At 39.6% G+C, this 19,293-nt stretch overlaps 1 protein-coding gene across 4 annotated transcripts in view; it reads left to right on the forward strand.

Moving 5' to 3' along the window:
• The window catches only part of Il1rap (interleukin 1 receptor accessory protein), a 148,935-nt gene extending 138,308 nt beyond the window's left edge, over window positions 1-10,627 (forward strand). The window contains exons 11-12 of one of the 4 annotated variants that reach the window (XR_003378064.1): window positions 1,632-2,674; window positions 2,715-10,627. Coding sequence is in view for 2 of the 4 variants with exons in the window: in XM_013351694.2 (XP_013207148.1) it covers window positions 1,632-2,332 (701 nt within the window). In the remaining 2 variants the exon portion in view is untranslated. Of the gene's footprint in view, window positions 1-1,631 lie in introns of all 4 variants that reach the window. The other 3 variants (XR_003378065.1, XM_013351696.2, XM_013351694.2) reach the window with 3 other exon arrangements.
• The last annotated feature ends 8,666 nt before the right edge of the window (window positions 10,628-19,293 follow it).

Here is a 19,293-nt window from a genome sequence, read left to right on the forward strand (position 1 = left end):
TGAAAACAACACACATTTTCCTAACTTTATTACTTAGCTTCTGTTACATGCACACTGTGGGATTTGACTGTATACGTTTCCTATGTTGGAAATCTAGCCATATTATCCTATTTTCTAGGTTATTTTCTTTTTCTCATGATCCAGGCAAAGCAGCAACCTCCTCACAGGTGTGTTCTCTAATATATTAAAGGCATTTCTTAAAACCTGAGTAGGGGGAGATGGGACAAGGGAGTTGTCAAAATACACACATACACACGTGCACATCTGCATACACACACATGGTTTTGAGAACTGAAAATTTAAATCTTTCAATATCAGAACAAAAAAAAACCACTTTCACTGATTAGAAAGAATGAGTGGGGAAGGATCCTGGCTTCCTCATTTCTCTCAAGTTCATGGTGATCAAACTCACTGCAAATTCTCATTGTCTTATGGAGACAAAAAAAAAAGCAAATCTAGCCTCAGCACTGAAGGCAACATGTTTTCAAAGTTGTCGGCAGTAAGTGTTACATGGGTGGGATTTCTTTCCCGTGATCTAAGACCCTTCTTTAAGTCCCTGCATTTCATACTGGGTTAGATACTGCATTAATTGGAAGAATTTTCCTTTGGGTCCTATCCATATCCCCTCGGCAAACATTAGAATCAAGTACTCTGCCAGAAGTCTTAATTAATTGATTGATTCTTAGCTACCATGGTGGCATTTGGCTCTTTAATTGACTTTAAGCCACTTCTTTACACACACACACACACACACACACACACACACACAGAAGAAAGAAAAGCAAGAGAAAATTGAAGCAACAAAGATGGGAAGGCAGCAGGAAGGAGCAAACAAGGAAGATAGAATATTTTAGTTGATAGAAACCAATCCTGTGCTCAAAATGTTAAGTACCTGGGGATGGCTGCAACTCAAGATCTAGAGAAGTGGTAATTCCCCAGGTAATTTGGCAGTCAAACATTCTGAAGAAGTAAGTATGCTCATTGTTATTTAAAATATTATTATTCTATAAGACATATATACAGTTTGAATTATTATTCACAGGAATGATGATGATGATGATAATAAGGGATGGAGGGTCTGGAAGTTATGTCTGGAATAGGATAAGAGTAAATACCTGAAGTCACATGATACAGCTGTAAGAAGAAGCTACAGTAACATCACAATAGCACCTAGCTCCTTCGAGCTTTTCTTTGAAGACATCTGGTCTAAGGCCACCAGATAAAACTAAAGGAAACGAGAATTCTAAACCAAGAAATGCTTTACAAGCAGAGAGTAAGCTGCTTTCTGAAATAGTTCATCTAATTCTCCTTCCATTTATTTTCATGATCTATCAGGGGAAGATAATTTCATGGCATTTTATGATAGGGGAAGAGACCATCTGCAGTGGAAGGAGGTGTTGTGTAGGGAGAGAGATTTAAGTTCAAGTGACTCCTCTTTCTAACAGGGAACAAATTCTTACCAGTTGTCAGTAAGAATGGTGTGGATGAGATTACTTGATTTCTTAGTTTAACACTGATACTCTATTTTCTCAAAAGCCTGTGCATGCCCGTCGTTTGCGGACCAGACAGTGACCAGCTGGGTATGGAGACATCATTACCAGATGCTATGCTATCTTTCCATTTCCCTGTAGATACGGTGGAAGCCGTGTTTGATTTCATTCAGCGGAGTCGAAGGATGATTGTTGTCCTGAGCCCCGACTATGTGACAGAAAAGAGCATCAGCATGCTGGAGTTTAAGCTGGGCGTCATGTGCCAGAACTCCATTGCCACCAAGCTCATTGTGGTGGAGTACCGTCCCCTCGAGCATCCCCACCCAGGCATCCTGCAGCTGAAGGAATCTGTGTCTTTTGTGAGCTGGAAGGGAGAGAAGTCCAAACATTCTGGCTCCAAGTTCTGGAAGGCCTTGCGCTTGGCTCTTCCGCTGAGAAGTCTGAGCGCCAGCTCAGGCTGGAATGAGAGCTGCTCTTCTCAGTCTGACACCAGTCTGGATCACGTTCAGAGGAGAAGTCGTTTGAAAGAACCCCCAGAACTCCGGAGCTTAGAGCGGGTGCCTGGAGTAGCGCCAGCCCAGGGCATCATGTCCAAGCACCGAGGGAAGCCCTCTGCAGCCTGTCGCTGCTGTGTCACCTACTGTGAAGGAGAAAGCAAGAGCCGGGCAGAGATGCATACCCAACCCCAGTGGGAAACACACCTCTGTAAGCCTGCTCTCCAAGAGTCGGAAAATCAGTGGATACAAAATGACACCAGACCCGAGCCAGCTCCCCAGATCTCAGCTCTTGCACGGCACCAGTTTACAGATTTATCCAATAACAATGACTTTTATATCCTGTAATCACTTTATGTGGAGGGTGGCGGCTGCTATTTCTACCAACTCTCCCTGGGTCGCAAACATTTGGGAATAATTGACATTTTTATCATCTAATAGACTATCAGATTTGTGTCCCCTTTATTGATTTCTAAAAACTATTTGTTTCTAGGAGACAAAAGACCGGAAGCACCTGAATGCAGTTATTGCCTCTAATGGCCTCGGAAGAGCACACTCTTCTCGGGCCCTAGAAGGTCAGTATGTAAAAGTTGCCTAGCGTCTGATCTTGCCCAGCGGTTTAAAAGTAGCTCAGAACTGGGGTTTCCTTATGACGTGGGTCGGTAAAGTATACTTGGGCTTTGACAGAGGGTGTGTGTACCCAAGAGAACAGGGCTTTGACACTCACAAGGTGTGTGTACCCAAGAGAACAGGGCTTTGACACTCACAAGGTGTGTGTACCCAAGGGAGCAGGGCTTTTTGACACAGGGTGTATGTACCAAAGGGAACAGGACTTTGACATTCACAGGGTGTGTGTACCCAAGGGAGGGACTTGAGAAGGAGCAGGTGCTGGTGGATACTGTAGGGCAGCGCTCAGCAGCAAACCTACAGCACATTTTGCCCTCCCCCTCCCCCCAGGATCAAACTTTCTCAGAGAAATTTATGCCTCCTATTGCCTCCCTGTAAATAGTGTGCTCGGAACTTCCTAATGTTGTCAGTCTTAATAAAGGTATATTTTTTATGCCATGTCTTTTGTACTAACAGATTTCTAATGCCCTCTCCTCATTTTGCATTTTCCGACTTTTATATTCAAATCTAAAGAATATTCCAACTCAAGAAATTGAGATTTGGATTAGGTAGAAAATGTAAGAGGTCATTTTGTTGTTTTGTTTTCTTTACTTTTTCTGGTGTGTATCTATGAAAGGACCAAAGACATTGAGTTGGCAGACTATGAGAAGCAGAGCTTAAGTAAGGATCTTACTTTGTTTGGACCAAAGCAGAAAAGTTTAGTATCGGAATGGAACCGTAAGTAGGGTTTGGTGCCTACACCCTTTCTTCAGTATTTTGAAAAGGGATGTTGAGGTCATGTGCCTCCCTCCCAGGGGCAGAAGGTAAGAGAAAAGGAAGAAAGAGGAAAGATGTAGGTTTAACTCCCAATGACTCCACCCAACAGCAGCAGGATGGAATGCAGGTTCAGAGTGTCCGACTTTTCTGCAAACATTCTAATCACTATAAAAGGCTCTTGGCAAATTACTTTCAAGTAGGGGTCCTACCAGCATCCCTTGAGCTTGCAGACAACTGGCGAACATATGAGTGCTCACTCAGCTCTGCTTGTTTCCTCTGAATTAGACTCTGTAAGGCAGATTGTCCAGTTTCCTTTATGAGGTCCCACACATTAATATTGGAATGCATCCTTGCAATTATATCCTGGCTTAAATCTACAAAAATAAAGCCAAAGAGTAAAACTAAACAAAACAAAACAGACCAGACAAACAAGCAAACAACACAAAAACCTTCATCTGTGAGATATATTTATCCTGAGGGTCACTAGTATATGATTTCTGGGCAAACATATTCAGCCAAAGAATGTATGCTGAAATAGGGGTGTGAGCGCCATTGGCAACTGTAGCCTCGGAAGTGCAAGTTGGCTATGAGAACATCTGGAAAGTGTGTATTCCCTCTCCACGCTGAAAACATCTGGCCTTCATAATAGGATTGATACAATAAATCCTCCAGCCCAGGAGACAGCTGAGAATCAGTGTATCTTCTTGCTGCTCGGTATGCTCCATGTTTACTACAAGAGTGTTGCAAGCACAAAATCTGCTGCTTCTGAACAGAAGTAAATAAAAAACAGCAGCAGACAATATTCAATGTGAGCAGACACCTTCAGTGTAGCAGCCTCTTGCTGCTAGTGTGCTTGGTCCAGAGACAGCCTCTCAGCCAAACACAATGGGAATGGTAGACAGATAAAGCCCAAGTGAGAAGCCTGCATTTTATCTGTTGAAACAAGAATTAGCCCTGTCGAAAACACTAATCACTCTGGAAGATCTGCCCAGATGTGATACTCAGCAGACAAGACTCGGCACCTCCTAAGGTCTCATCTCAGGTTGCATCATTTTCTAAAGAGATGTTCAAATGCCTCAACTTAGCTGCCAGAAAATGGGTAATATACATGACTTCAAATTCTATGAGGGGAGGAAATAATCTTATTTCTTATTAACATACACACTGTAAAATACCTTTGGAAAATTTAAAAAATCACTTTTGTCACTTATGCACAATAATTTAAACATTCTTAAAAGTACTCCTTGCAAATTTCATCCATGAAGCTAGAGACTGGATCAGCGGTTGAGAGATGACTGCTCTTTACAGAGGAACCCAGACTTGGTTCACAGCACCTACATGGTGACTCATAACTGTTTGCACCCAAAATTCCAGGGGATTCAATGACTATTGACTTCTGAGGACTCCTGAACATGTGCTGCACATACACAGAGTTAGCACACAAAATAAAAGTAAATAAGTATTAGAAATATAAGTAAATGAAGAAAAGAAAAATTCATGCCTGTATACAATGAAAGATGATCATAGTCACCACTAGTCCTTTTTGCAAACCCTCCCTTAATACTGATAGCAAGTCCCTTTTCCAACTTCAAGTCTTAGAAAAAGAATTGCACACTAAGCCCAGCTACCAATATGGGTATAGATGTAGGGCCAGCAGCTGAAGCACAGGTACCACTGACCCAAAAAGTGTGATTGTCCCTAAACATTGCTGGCACAACAGCTCCGCTGCCATTCATGTTAGAGTGTGGTTGGCTTGTGTAGAAAGCCACAGCTGCTTTGAGTTTGCAAGTCCAACAGACATCTCATGTCTAGAACAAAGCATTTCACAACAGTCCTTTCTATTTTACAGCCTTTATAACTTTTTCTGCCTCCTCTTCCACAGTGTTCCTTAAGCCTTGGCCGGGTGATTGGTAAAGTTGCCCTTTCTAAGGTTGGGTAATCACGGTCATTTATTATTACACTGATGAGTTATGAGTATCTGCACTGCAAAAATAACAAGCTTTTTGACCAGCATAAGTCTATGGTTATAAATATAACTATTTTGAAGGCAATCTAATTGATAATGCAACCATTTTACAGCATAGAAAGTTCCACCCAAGGTAAGGCCTATGCATCTCCCTAACCATGGAGTTTGACCATATTTTAAATACCAGGCATGTATTAAATGCCTGGCATGTAGCAGGCCTCAAATCCAATCAGAAAGTAGTTGGTTACTCCATAAACATAATGCCACTGTTGCAGCAGTGAACGTGACTTTCTTGGAAGGTTGGTATTGTGTCCTGCAGTGTTCAGTGTTGAGTAAGACAGTTGAGATCTTTTTCCTCCAGTAGCCTGCAACAGCACCTTCTGACCCTATAAAAGCTAGTCAGCAAACAGAAAGTCGCCTGGGAGGTGTCAGATTGATGTCTCTAGGTCCTGCAGAATCATTTTCTTGGGAAACAAAATAAAATAAAATAAAGAACTAAAGGCAGAAAAATGAATGTGAAATACAAGTTCTGTTAAACAGCTGTGTAATTTTGGTACTCTCAAAGCTAAATTTTTACAGTGATTTTTTTTAAAGATATAAGCACATAGTTCACAACATAAAGTCATATTTTGAGGCATTTGGCTATCTAAGAGTCTGAAAGACAATGACCTATATTTTAAGTTTATGAGGAAAGACTCAGAAATTAGCATTATTCTTTTATCTGTCATGCCACAATAGTGTGATAGTCAGTGTCATGTATTTTAATGTAAATAAAAAGAAATTTTACTTATGGACCATGACTATCTATCTTTGAAATGGTATAATTATTGATTAGGTGGACATGTCATTATGTAAGAAATATCATTTCTATTTAGGAGCATGATTTTAAAGTCAAGTGCCATCTTCCTTATCTCTTTTCTCTCAGGCTTTGATCTCTCTGAGCCTTGGTGTTCTGGTAGCCAAAACAGAAGTAATATTATGAATCTTACTGGATGTGTTGAACTTTAAATGACATTCTACAAGCTTAATTAGTATGCAACATTTCCTTTTTATTTTTGTAAATTTGTCCTAATTCAACATAGAACAAGAAACTGTATTCAGGGTAAGTGGCTTTCCCAAGGGTGTTCAGAGAGTTAGCACCCTAATCTCAGCTTCTAACATACATTCCAGGGCCAGTTCTCAAACCAACCCTGGTGGGTACATGGGAAAATTTTTTTTCCAAGCCTCCTACGTGGAACTATTTTATCATGACCATGTATATCACAATATAAAAAAAAAAAACAGGCACATTAGAGTTTTCTATAGGAACAGAATAAATAGAATGGAGTGTTTGTATGTGTGTGTGCGTGAGTGTGGAAGGGGAGCAGGTCTATTAGAGTAGCTTATAGGCTCTGGTCCGGGTAGTCAAGCAATGTCTGTCTCCCAACGGAAAGGCCAAGAATTTGATAGTTATTCAGTCCACAAGACTGGATGAACTGGTGCTGGCTTCATAAAATTTTAAAGAACTACTGGTCCTTAGTCTACACTGTAACATAAAGAAATGGATTATACTACCAATGAAGGGGGAGGGGTGTCAGCAACAGCATGGATGATTTTGCCAGTAAGAGTGAATTCAAGCAGGTAAAAAACAAATACTTGCTTCTTCAAAGGAATTTTACGTAGACTGCCAGCAGAAGGTGTGGCCCAGACTTATTGTGGGTCTTTCCATGCCAAACGATAGATAGCACCAAGAAAATCCATCACTAGCATGACAAGCTGCTGGGGTTTTAGTTGATGTTGCATGTATTCAAGTCAACAACCAAGACTATCCGTTACAAGAAAGATCTACACAGTGTTGTGTTATAGCAAGTATCTAGTGGATCATCTAAACTTGTTGTATTATGATTTTATAGAACTTTGTTTTCATATATAGTAACATTAAAAACTAGAATTACTGTCCTCTGGACTTTAAAATCATGCTTTTAAATTTCCCCCAAAGTAACTATAAAAGTGTATTACCTGTTCACATTAAAACCAGAATTTAAGTTTTTTAAAGCTGTGATACACATTATGAGTTCCTCTTCTTACAACTACTAAGACCTCCAGTAATAATACATTTCCTTCCAGATAGATGATTTGAAGTGGTTGGATAAACTATGATTCCAGGCTAGAAATAACTTGAACTAATTATTACAACATGCCACAAGGTAAATAAAGAAGTAATGTTTGCAAACTGTTGTGTCTCTGGGAGTCCCTTGGGGAACACCTCCACACTGAAGACATAAAATCAGCTCCTTCACTACAGTGGTGTTTTCCTAAGTTGGGGCACACAGTTTATATGTCTGCCTTTTCCGAGTGTGCCTTTGGTAATTTGAATAAGGTAGGTACCCCATGAGTCTCTCGTGGAAAACTATTGCCTACAATACTCTACCACTTTTCATATGTCCTATAGTGTAGTTCAGATTGTGAGAAAGAACCAATTGCCCTAATCTTGACAAGCTCCAGTCTTTGACGCACTTATAGCGGAACCATTTGTACTCACGTGGAAATGCGCATATCCTGCTGCTGCAAACCAATGAACTCTGTGAGTGTCACAAAGGCTAGGCAAAGTGTCGCTAAGGCGGGGCAAAGCATCACTGAAATTTCTCAGGGGATTCTGATGCACAGATTGTTTAAGAACCATTAATTTTTACCTCTCTTTTACCCTTGTAGGCTCTGATTTTCTCCAGCCAAGGAGGACCACAAATCATCCTTTTAACAAAGTGTGTGCAGGCAATAGCTGAAAATAAAGGGCCTGTTTAGACCTTGGAATTGTCTCAGCACAAGCAAACAATCAAATAGAGTGGTTGGTAGAGTGTGTTTATAACCTATGAACTAGCTAACGCTGCTTTTCAGAACTTGGTGAGAGTGTTCCAGCCATCATCTCGACTAGAGTAAGATAAGCTATGCTGGTCTAAGATTTCAATAACTTCCCATCCCATATCTTACTTTTGCTGATGCTAAACGTCCAGCATAGGTGCTTGCAGTTTTTTTGTGTTTGCCATGTGAAATGTGTAGCTTGCAGTTGTCCTATAATTGAACTTAAACGGACACCTCTTATTTTCTTTCCCTTATGTTTTATTAACTAGAACTATCTCTAAGGTCTTGATCCAGTCATATAGAAACCTACAAAATATGTTCTACAGTCACTAGGAAGGGAAAATTACATTGACCTTTATGAACACGTAGCATTGTCTTCTACAAATGAGATAAGGTTGAGATATTTAGATAGGGTGATGAGGCAGTCTTCTTTCTGTTACTTCATATAATAAAACAACAAAAGGCTCTGATTCTCATGTCCAACCTGAGTATGCCAAGTTATCTAGATGAAAGTCCACACAGAAAAGAATAAAACTTGTATGTAAGTGCTCCCTAATTGAACGTTGTTGACAGACATCATTACAATAATTGCAGTTTTTCTTATAAGAGGAAGCATGCTCTATAATTTGAATGTTATCATGTTGGGTTACATTTCCTGGCTTTAGTTAGTACCCTTAAGAATGTGAAGCTCAAACTGTCTGCAAATGAGCCGTTTCATTTTGGAAATTGAGGGAGCCTCAGAAGAATTGAAGGCATTTAGAACACAGCAGAGCATGTAACATGGTCATTAGAAAGCATCATTGATCCATTTATCTAAAGAGTTAAACAGGAAATTCAAACTGAGGGTGCTGAAGCTCAGATGAGCTCAGTGGAGACCAGTACCTATGGGTATCATGGAGTCTGCGACTCCTTTCCTTGCATTTTCTCTCGTTCTGATTGGGCTCTATTGACACTGAGTATCTGAATTTTCACATGTTTTTTTTCTAATGTATACAGTATTATTTGGTAATAACTAAAAACTCTCTATAATTTGGCAAAAAAATATTTCAAGTCTTGGTTCGTGAGAACAAGCTGCAGTGTTGAACAAAGAAGAATTTTGCTTCTTGGTGTCATAGAGAAATTATTCACTAGCTAAAATCCTTCTAAGAATAGTTCACATAGTTTTGCCTTGAGTACGTCAAACATTTAAAAATACTCAAGTGTAAAGAATGACTTTCTGGAAGATATACATGGGTATAAAGATGAGTATGTGAACAACATCTGCTAGCAGATCTTTCCCTGGATGACTGATATTTCAATGCTTTAAAACAATTTCAAACCATGTGTAGTGGACCATTCCTCCAGTCTCAATACCCAGGAGATGAAAGCAGAAGGATTATGAGTTGGAGACCAGTCTGTGCTACAGAGTTAATTCCAGGTCTACCTGGGTTATATAGTGAGACCACAACCTCCAAAACAGAATAATAAAATAACTCCTGATTTCCATGTATTTAACCACTGATTTATTTTCAAGAGTGACAGCTAAGTCACAGAATGACTGTGTTTTAGCTGCCAGGGCAAGTGATGCTGAGCCAGAAGTGAACTTAGTCCTGGAGGCCAATTGCACATACTGGCAAGGTGCCCCAGAGATCCAAGTCTCCCCCAAATGCTTGAGAAACCTGGTATTTTCAAGGATGATAGCTTGAAAGATCTTTACAATTTTTGAATAAGAGTCAATGAAAATTCAGTAATAATGTCTTGTATATATGGAATGAAAGAGTAAAAAAACACCAATATTCAGATAGTATTATTCTTGCTCCTTAAAGGGTAAAACATGAAACTCATTGTCAAAGGCTGAAAGTGAATTATTTGTCAATGCATAAAGAGATCTTTTAGCCTTTTTAGGTCTTTGATTTCATATTGTTTGCATTCTGGATTATGAGATAATGAGAGGATAATAACTAACAACATAAAATTGCGAAAGTAAATAGAGTTTCTAACATGGATAACCAAAGAAGACAATAGTCTTAGTGTTTATTATTTTTATATTATCAGTCCCCTGAAGCAGAAAAGACAATAAAATTCAGTCACTTGGTTAGTGGCAAATTTCACTAAATGATGTCTAAGAAGAAACTGCAGAAAACAGCAAGGACAATCAAGCCTCACTTCCCTACTTTGAAGCACCAGGATAAAAGAAAAAGTTGTAAAATCTTTTTGGTATCAACTAGAGTAAGGTGTTGGGTGGGTCTCAGGGCTTAGAGAACAAAGTTAGACAGTTATTTCCATCTCAAGCTTGATATTATATAAAATATTATCTTTGGAGTCAGTACATATGATTTGGGTTACCAATTATTATAGTGAATGTGCATTTCAATAGCACATGTTTGCTCTCAAATTCTGTTTCTTCATGTTAAGTGGAAATAATATCTACCTCATTGAACTGTTGTAAGGGTAAAATTATTCAATAAATGTGAACTTCTGAAACCTGTAACTACACATGTGGTGGTGGCATTGTTTTGTCGTCGTTGTCGTCATCATCACCGCCATTACCACCATCACATAATCATCACACTCATCTCCTCCTCCTCCTCCTCATCACCACCACCATCACCACCACCATCACATAATCACACAATCACACTCATCTCCTCTTCATCATCATCACCATCACACAATCACACTCATCTCCTTGTCTTTCTCCTCCTCATCACCACCACCATCATCATCACATACTTACACTTACCTCCTCCTCATCATCATCATCAGTACCATCACCATCACATAATCACATTCATCTCCTCCTCCTCATCATCATCACATAATCACACTCATCTCCTTCTCTTCCTCAACACCATCACCACCATCATCACCACCATCACCACCACCATCACATAATCACACAATCACACTCATCTCCTTCTTCTCCTCCTCCTCATCACATAATCACACTCACCTCCTCTTCCTCATCATCACCAACACCTTCATCACGTAGTCACACTCATCTCCTCCTCATCATCATTATCAGCAGTATTTCATTATAATACTTCATCTCCTGGAGGAGATGAAGACCTCCAGGAGAAATTTTCTGCTGAACATCAGGGTGCTTCCTAGAATACTTTGTCCAGCTGTAATTTTTTATGTAACAGAGTAGGGGAGTAGAAAACCAAAATTTTTATTGCCCTAAGCACTGAATGTCTCAAAAGTAATATTTAAAAAGTAAGAAGCAGAACAATAATTGTATTTTGTGCTTCTTAATGAGAAATTGTACTATAGAAACCTAACATAATGAATCCTTATTACATTATGGCTCTGTGGATCAGAAATGTGAGAAAGGCTTGACTGTCTGATTCTTGCTCAACATTACAAATGGAGAACCAAACTACTGGCCAAAGATGTAGTTACCTGAGGCTTCAGTGGGGCTCAAGGACCCACTTTTAAATACGGTCTCATGGAACTAGGTGGGGAGCTCCCATGATATCTGCTCGATCCTATATGAACTTCCAAACTAGGGGTACTTCATGATGCACCATCAGGCTTACCTTATCTTAGAATATGTCGTTGAGTACAGTAGGCAAGGAGGAAGCCAGCGTGCCCTCTATGACCCAGTCCCCAAGGAACTATATTTCAACTGATGACTGTTTTGTGTGTTAGAAAAGAGCCCAATCAGGGAAACAAAGAAGAGTTTTGTCCTTTGTGGTCCTATATGACTCCTCTGTGTCTCCCTGTCTCCTTGTCTCTCTGTTTTTCTATCTCTCTGTCTCTGTTTCTTTCTGTTGCAATCTCTAATTCTTTCTCCCTCCCTCTCTCTCTCTCTTTCTCTTTCTACCTCTCTCTCTCCTCCCAGCTTCCACTTCCTTATCTCCTAATTAAGAAACAGGAGTCATGAGCTATAGAAACAGGCTTGAAAGATATGAAAGAGACTGTGAAGCCAAATTCTTTGTCTGGAATCCAAAAATTAAAATATAACTTTTATTCTAGACTCACTTATAGAGGTACTAAAAATGAATACTTATTCCATTAAAAAAATCAGTCACTAAGAACGAAAAAGACCATGAAATTGTTTTCTTTCATGTCACTCAGAACTTCATCATACTTGGTAATGAAATGGTTATATATTAATAAGCAAGTCATTTCTCCTTTCTGTATCTCCGTCTTATGATTCCTCAAAGTGATGGATTAGAGCGGAATCCATCATTTGGATGCTAAATTCTGACTGGTTCACTGAGTGATACTAAAACAATCCGCCCCCCCCCCTTTGCATATAGCCACTCACTAGCACGTCATTGTTAGTGCTACGGGAAAAACTTTTAAGAGGAGCGAGGATTGGTCTCTAACGTGAGTCACAAATAGGCCTTCCCTGTCATTTACTGCTTTTTACCAAATGGACTTTTCACTTGCAAGGCTCAGCAGCTGTTTTTTCTCACCTCCTCAAGCCACTATGCTCAGAAAGAGCATTGCATTATGTGAAGCCGGTTCATAGATCAAGACTGGTACTGTAATTTTTCTGCATCATTTTACATCTCAGGGTCTAAGGTTTCTGGTTTATAAATGTGTTTATACAGAACCTTTCTCTTCTTAACAGTGTTACTCCTCTCTCTCTCTCTCTCTCTCTCTCTCTATATATATATATATATATATATATATATATCCCATGTGCTTCATGACACAAAACAGTTGGAGCCTGGTTTTGAAATGACATGGTGTATCACTAACAGCATCTTCAGAGTTAGGGGCTCTAGGTTCAAATCCCCCACCCCGTAAGTGCTTTGCTATGAGACTTTGAAGAGGTACTTGACTGACATCAAGGCAATTCAAGTATGATGCTCTATGAAGTGGAGCAAAGTAGTCAAACGTGACTTCTGTGTAGGTGCAGACTCATCCTGCTGACCCTAATCCAGATGGCTGAAGGGTTTGCACAGGAACTCTTAAAGGGCAATCGCTACAAAGTCATTGCCTTCCTAAAATGTCACTGCAAATCTTATTTCCTCCTTTTCCCAAAGCTGTCAGGAATGTAAGGTATGTATGTAATAGTATAGACTCTATTTCTGTAACATGCCAGATACTTGCATGATTATGTCTATCTACATTTCTAACATAACTGTTGGAGTATCTATTCTTCCTCATCCAAGAGCTCTTAGAATGCTCCAGCTTTGGTACAAATGCTCTGATGTCTGTGAATTTTTCCCCAGGCAAGTAGGATGTTCCACCTTACAAATGTATAATTCATAATACTTCTGATTTGGAAACATAAGCTTCCCAATGTCTACTTTGCCTGCTGTTTCTGAGTTCCATTGAGAAGATAATATATTGGATCTCTAATTTGAGCACTTAGCATGGTAGCTAGCATATACGATTTTTCCACTAATTCCTATGAATTAAATACCATGACAATTATCATTGAGGACAAAATAAAAGAGCCTTGCCTATGTCTTTCTTCCACTTCCCTTTCATTACAGATGCAGTGCTTTATCAAAGGCACTGCTTCAGGCTTTTGTTCATCACTGTGTGGAATGAATACCAATATTGGAATCGTGGGTCTCCCAATACCATAGCCAGCACCAGTAAATTTGGCCCTTGATGTTACTCGAGGACAGATGATCCATGGCCAGACAAGAAAGAAAAGGCGTCCAGCTGTGCCAGGCCTGGCCTGGGTGCCTCCTCACATTAAAATGTCCATCCTGCTCTTTTTCATCTGCGGTCACAACCAAAGCAGGGCATCCAGCACCAGGCTCATCGGCAGATGTTCTGCTTGGGATCTTGCTATTAAATAGCTCAGAAAGACAGGACACGGAGCTGTGATAAGTACTTTCTACCTACAGTGTACCACAGAGCTTCGCAGGCTAATGACTTGAAGCCACAATAATTAAACCTGTCTGCTATTTCAACGTCCAGATTGCACTGGCAGTGTGAAATAGAGAACTGTGTTGGTGTAGGTAAGGAGAAAATGAAGAGGTAAATTCTTCACACCTTGTATCATGTTGTTCTCTATGGGCATAAACCTCCTTCCAAGGCACGGTCTTGCAGCCTCTCTCCACACTCACATGCCAGTGCTGAGTCTGGAGCTTTCTTATTCCCTCAATGACCATCTAGCTCTTCCCCAATTTTGCCACAAATCCACCACAAAAAAAAGGAAGCTAAGATGGGGAAGCGCTAGTTTTTCTCCCAACCCAGGTGGCTGGGTTTGAGTCTAGCTCTAGCCTGTGCCGGCAGCTAAAAAGCCTCAGGCAAGTGACTTTTATTTTGTGAGTTCATACTCCAAATGTTGGGCACCAAATGTAGCATGGTTAATAAAAACCCAGAGACAGAAATTGGGGTTCAACCTGAAGGTCAGAAAAGCAAAACAGCCAACCACTGGTTCTTACCTCTACCTCAGTCTGAAATGGCGATCCTGCCTCCAGGAATCTCAGAATGAGACTGTGTCTGAGAGCTGTCTCCTCCTGTCTTATATTCCTTTCTAGGACTGGGATTAAAGACATGCACCACTACTGCTTGGTTTCTATGGCAAATTAGTGTGGTTTCTGGGATTAAAAGTGTGTGTCACTACTGCCTGGTCTGTAAGGCTGACCAGTGGGACTGTTTTACTCTCTGATCTTCAGGCAAACTTTATTTATTAAAAAACAAATGAAATATCACTACAACAAAACAAATCAAATAGTTGATTCATTTTGATTTGTTTTACTTTGCATGTGGTGTTTTGCATTCTCTAGTATAAGCCTATTGCTAGAAACACATTTTCTTCTGTGTTCATATATACACTCAGCAGTTAATTCATCTAAAAGATTGAGGATAAATTAACTGCCTTTGCATCAGTGTGAGCATGTTCAAACTATTATGGTCTGGGAAAACCCTTTATTCATCTCCTAGGTCCATTTTCTTTTATTTTTTTCTTCTTTGTTTGTTTGTTTGTTTGTTTGTTTTTTGAGGCAGGGTTTCTCTATGTAACATCCCTAACTAGTCCTGAAACTCCTTTTGTAAGCCAGGCTGACCTCAAACTCACAGAGATCCACCTGCTTCTGCTTCCTAAGTGTTGGGAATAAAGGTACTGGCCACCACACCCAGCATATGTCCATTTTTCAGGGACTTTAAATGCCATTTCTCCAACATTACCAGCAAAAAGAGAATTATAGAACTTCTTCTCTTTAATCTTACATAGTATTCGTCCAGATTTATATTAACCCATTCATTCAACAACATAATTGTATGTCTACTCTGTGCTCAGGGCTCTTACAAAAATCAGAAACATGAATGAATAGAACAAGTTACCTCTTCTACTTAAATGCACATTTTAGTGATAAGAGTTAAAAATAATCAAAAGAAGAGGGAATAATAGAGAGGGCTGGAGAAATGATTCATTGGGCAAGCTGTTTGCCACACAGGCATGAAGAACTGAGTTCAAGTTTAGTAAGTTGAGCATCCAAACTGCCTTGGTGAATTCTTGGACTTCCACAGGTCAAGGAACCCTGATTACTCTTCAAGCTGATGAGGGAGAGGGACTTGATGGGGGAGGGGGAGGGAAATGGGAGGCGGTGGCAGGGAGGAGGCAGAAATCCTTAAAAAATAAATAAATTAAAAAAAATAAAGGTGTGCACCACCACCACAAAAAAAAAAAAGAACTGAGTTCAAATCCCCAGTACCCATGGAAGGCTGGATGTGGCAACATATGTCTGTGCTCCTAGCATTCCTAGAATAATGTGAGAAGCAGAGATAAAAGATTTCTTAGAAGCTCAGGTATAAGTTAGCTTGGTATAGATTTTAGCAAATGAACCTCCCCCAAAAGGTAAAGATGAAGATAGATAAACAGCTGATGTTACCTCTGACCTTTACATGTATGCTTTGTCACATGTGCATCTGCACCACACATATGAATATACAAGCACACACATCCTATGCAAACACACACACACATACACACAATGATTTTATAGAATATGTCACACAGTAGAAGGAAATAAATACGTGGGATGGTGTAAAGCACAGAACTTGTAATTTTAAATAGTGTCCATGGACAGTTGCTCTAAAAAGAAAACTTTTGAATGAAGCATTAAATAAGATAAGAGACTGTATAGATTTAATAATAGTCAGTATAAAACCCCTAAGAAATCAAAAGGAAGAGCAAAGGGCCCCATGTTTGGAATACAATAGCCACGTAAAGAAATATGTCATGAAGCTCACATACTGGGAAGAAATGCTCTTAATTAATTCTTTATAGGATGCTGTAATAGTGCTTCCTTTGTTCATTGTTAAATAGAATATGTATCTTATATAGTCCCAACAGCAGGGAATGCCTAACATTCAGAAACTGGAAATCGTAAGGCTAGTTTGAAGCAGGTGTGGTGGTGTATGCCTTTAGTCCCAGCACTTGGGATGGTATCTGTGAATTTGAGGTTAACCTGTTCTATGTAGTGGTTAGCCTGTTTTACGTAGTGATTTTCAGGCCAGCTAGAGCTAGACAGTGAGATCTTGTGTCTTAGTTAGGGTTTCTATTGATGTGAAGAGACACCATGACGTGACACCAACGGCAACTCTTATAAAGGAAAACACTTCAATGGGGCTGGCTTACAGGTTCATAGGTCTGAAACCTCTTGGAAGGATCGAAGCAAAAGGACATCTTGTTCTTTATATTTTAGCAAGATAGATCTGTCTGCTCTAAGAACAGTAAAGTTAAGACCAGACTAACGTCACTGAGAGATTGCCTTAGAAAACAAAATAGAAGATGGTGGAGATTTGGATCTCAGGCTCTCAGGGAAGTAGGGAGAACTTCCTGTGGTGGTCTGTGCCTGAAAACTCTAGTTGCAGATGTTAACTGACATGATCTTATGCCAGATAAGATGACCCATGTGTAAGCAGAAGAGGAACAAGGATGAAACCACACTTTTGGTCTCAGCAATCAGAAAGAATTGTGGTTTTGATGGGGGAGAGAAGTTGGGAATTCAGGGTTTGGTTGCTGATTTGGGTTTTGTTGAAGATGCTCTTGGATTTTAAAATGATGCTCTTTATGAGACAGTTTACTGAATCAAACACACCATTTAATAGAAAGGTTTTAAAGGGATAGACTCATATTTAATTCATCAGTAATTACCAGAAAACCATTAATTAAAATGCCCAAGTGTGGTTTCATCCTTGTTTCTCTTCTGCTTACACATGGCTCATCTTATCTGGAAGCATCAAAGTTATGTGAACTGAAGATAATGAGAAAAATCTAACAAGAGTCTGAAGGGAGAAAAAATTTAGGAACGTACAGTCCTGGAAGTAAACAAAGTGAAGGAAATGAGCAGTATGCCAGATGCAAGGTCTGGATCAAGTTAAGATCTCTGTTTGTGATTTGACCACTGGTTTGATCATCATCTACTGGCAAAATATAAAAAAGAGAGAGAGAGTCTTACAGAGTGATGTGAGCAAATTCCTCAGGGGAGTGTCTTCAAGAGCATTGAGAAAGAGAATGAAGTTCCAAGAAATTTGAAGTAATCTGGGTGAAAGGGAACAGGAAAATTAGGAGGTAAATGAGAGGAAAAGGGGCATCAAGAAGTATTTTGTGACGTCTTTTTTATCCTAATGAGATCCAGAAGATTTCATTTCTGAATTTTAATCTATGATTTTTATGAAAGCAGTTACAACACTCAGTGTGCTTCCCTTTAGGGTTGTATGCAGATAGGAAGATAGAAAGGGACAAATTAAAGTTGCAGGATCAGAAAATAGATGAGGAAATGATCCCGAGTGAGTGGAATCCAATACACTAGTTGGGAAGATTTGTTTAAATACCACACACTTGACGAAAAGGAGAGCCGTGATAGAAGGTGAGGAGACATTATGCTTGGAATTTGAGTTCAAAATCTTTGTCTTAACTAGGGTTTTTATGGCTGTGAACAGACATCGTGGTCACGGCAACTCTTATAAAGAAAAACATTTAATTTAGGCTGATTTCCGGTTCCAGAGGTTTAGTTCATTATCATCATGGTTGACCATGGAGATGTGAGACAGACATGGGGCAGAAGAAGTAACTGAAAATTCTACATCTTGATCTGAAGGTAACAGGAAGTGAACCGAGACACGGGGTGTGGCTTGAACGTATATAAGTTCTCTACAGTTACACACTTCTTCCAACGAGGTCATATGTACTCCAACAAAGATATACCTCCTAATAGTGCCATCCCTTATAAGCTTATGGGGTCAATTACATTAAAACTACCACAGTCCTCTAGGCTTTTTTTTCTGTTGATCTACAAACTTCAAAACAGTATAATCAGTGTAGAGTGAGAGGAAGAGAGGAAATGACGGGTTTTAGATGCTAGGCAGATGAACCATGTGAGAGGTAGTCATTTAAAAACGTTGGGGAATCAATAGCCCACAGCAATATGGAAAGATTTAGAAAGAGCAGTAAGAATCTACATGAGAATTTTTGTCATGGAATGTATAAGAGCAATCAACATACTTATTTTTGTCTTTGTGGTGTGGGTTATGCATGTACAGAAGGTAATGGGTAAACAATGGATTACTAAGTGGGAATTGAGAATGCATACCAAATTATGATTGTGTTGATTGCCTATGGGATTTATGCCACATAAATAATGCAGTTAGTGCATTGGGAATGGAGAAATGTTCTAAGAAAAATAAATCAATAATCGTTAATCTTGTTAAGGGAAATTGAACGTTGGAATTGTCTAGATTGAGAGTAAGGTTAGAGAAAAATGAAGTACGGAATATGTGTGAACTGATAGGGCTGATTATTATAGGCTCGGGTTCATGTGTCACTACTAATAAAACTTGTTTGATTGATTCCAACATTAATATGGCGTGAGAGTGGATTATGCTGGGAGAGGTAAAGGGTCCTATAAGGAGCAGATTTTAATATTTTAGGTCTGACTGCAGAGCATCTATTTTTTTGTCATAGTTGATGAAATAAGGGCATAGCATGATGGGATGATAAAATTCGTTGCAATACTCCCTAAGTATAAAAGGATAAAGTGGCTGTGACTGCAGTAGAAAAAGTTGAAGCCTTGTGAGCACCGCGTGCAGCTGTAGGGCTATCTCATGAGCCAATGGAATGCTACTGGGCCAGAGAAGAATGAGGCTCTTTGCTTCTGTCCCTGTAGTGAGTGATGGACTTTCATGTTCTATAGTCCCTTGCAACAGTTCCTTAGATGAT

This window comes from Microtus ochrogaster, chromosome 2 (assembly GCF_000317375.1).
Source record: "Microtus ochrogaster isolate Prairie Vole_2 chromosome 2, MicOch1.0, whole genome shotgun sequence".
In the NCBI taxonomy this organism is placed as follows: domain Eukaryota; kingdom Metazoa; phylum Chordata; class Mammalia; order Rodentia; family Cricetidae; genus Microtus; species Microtus ochrogaster.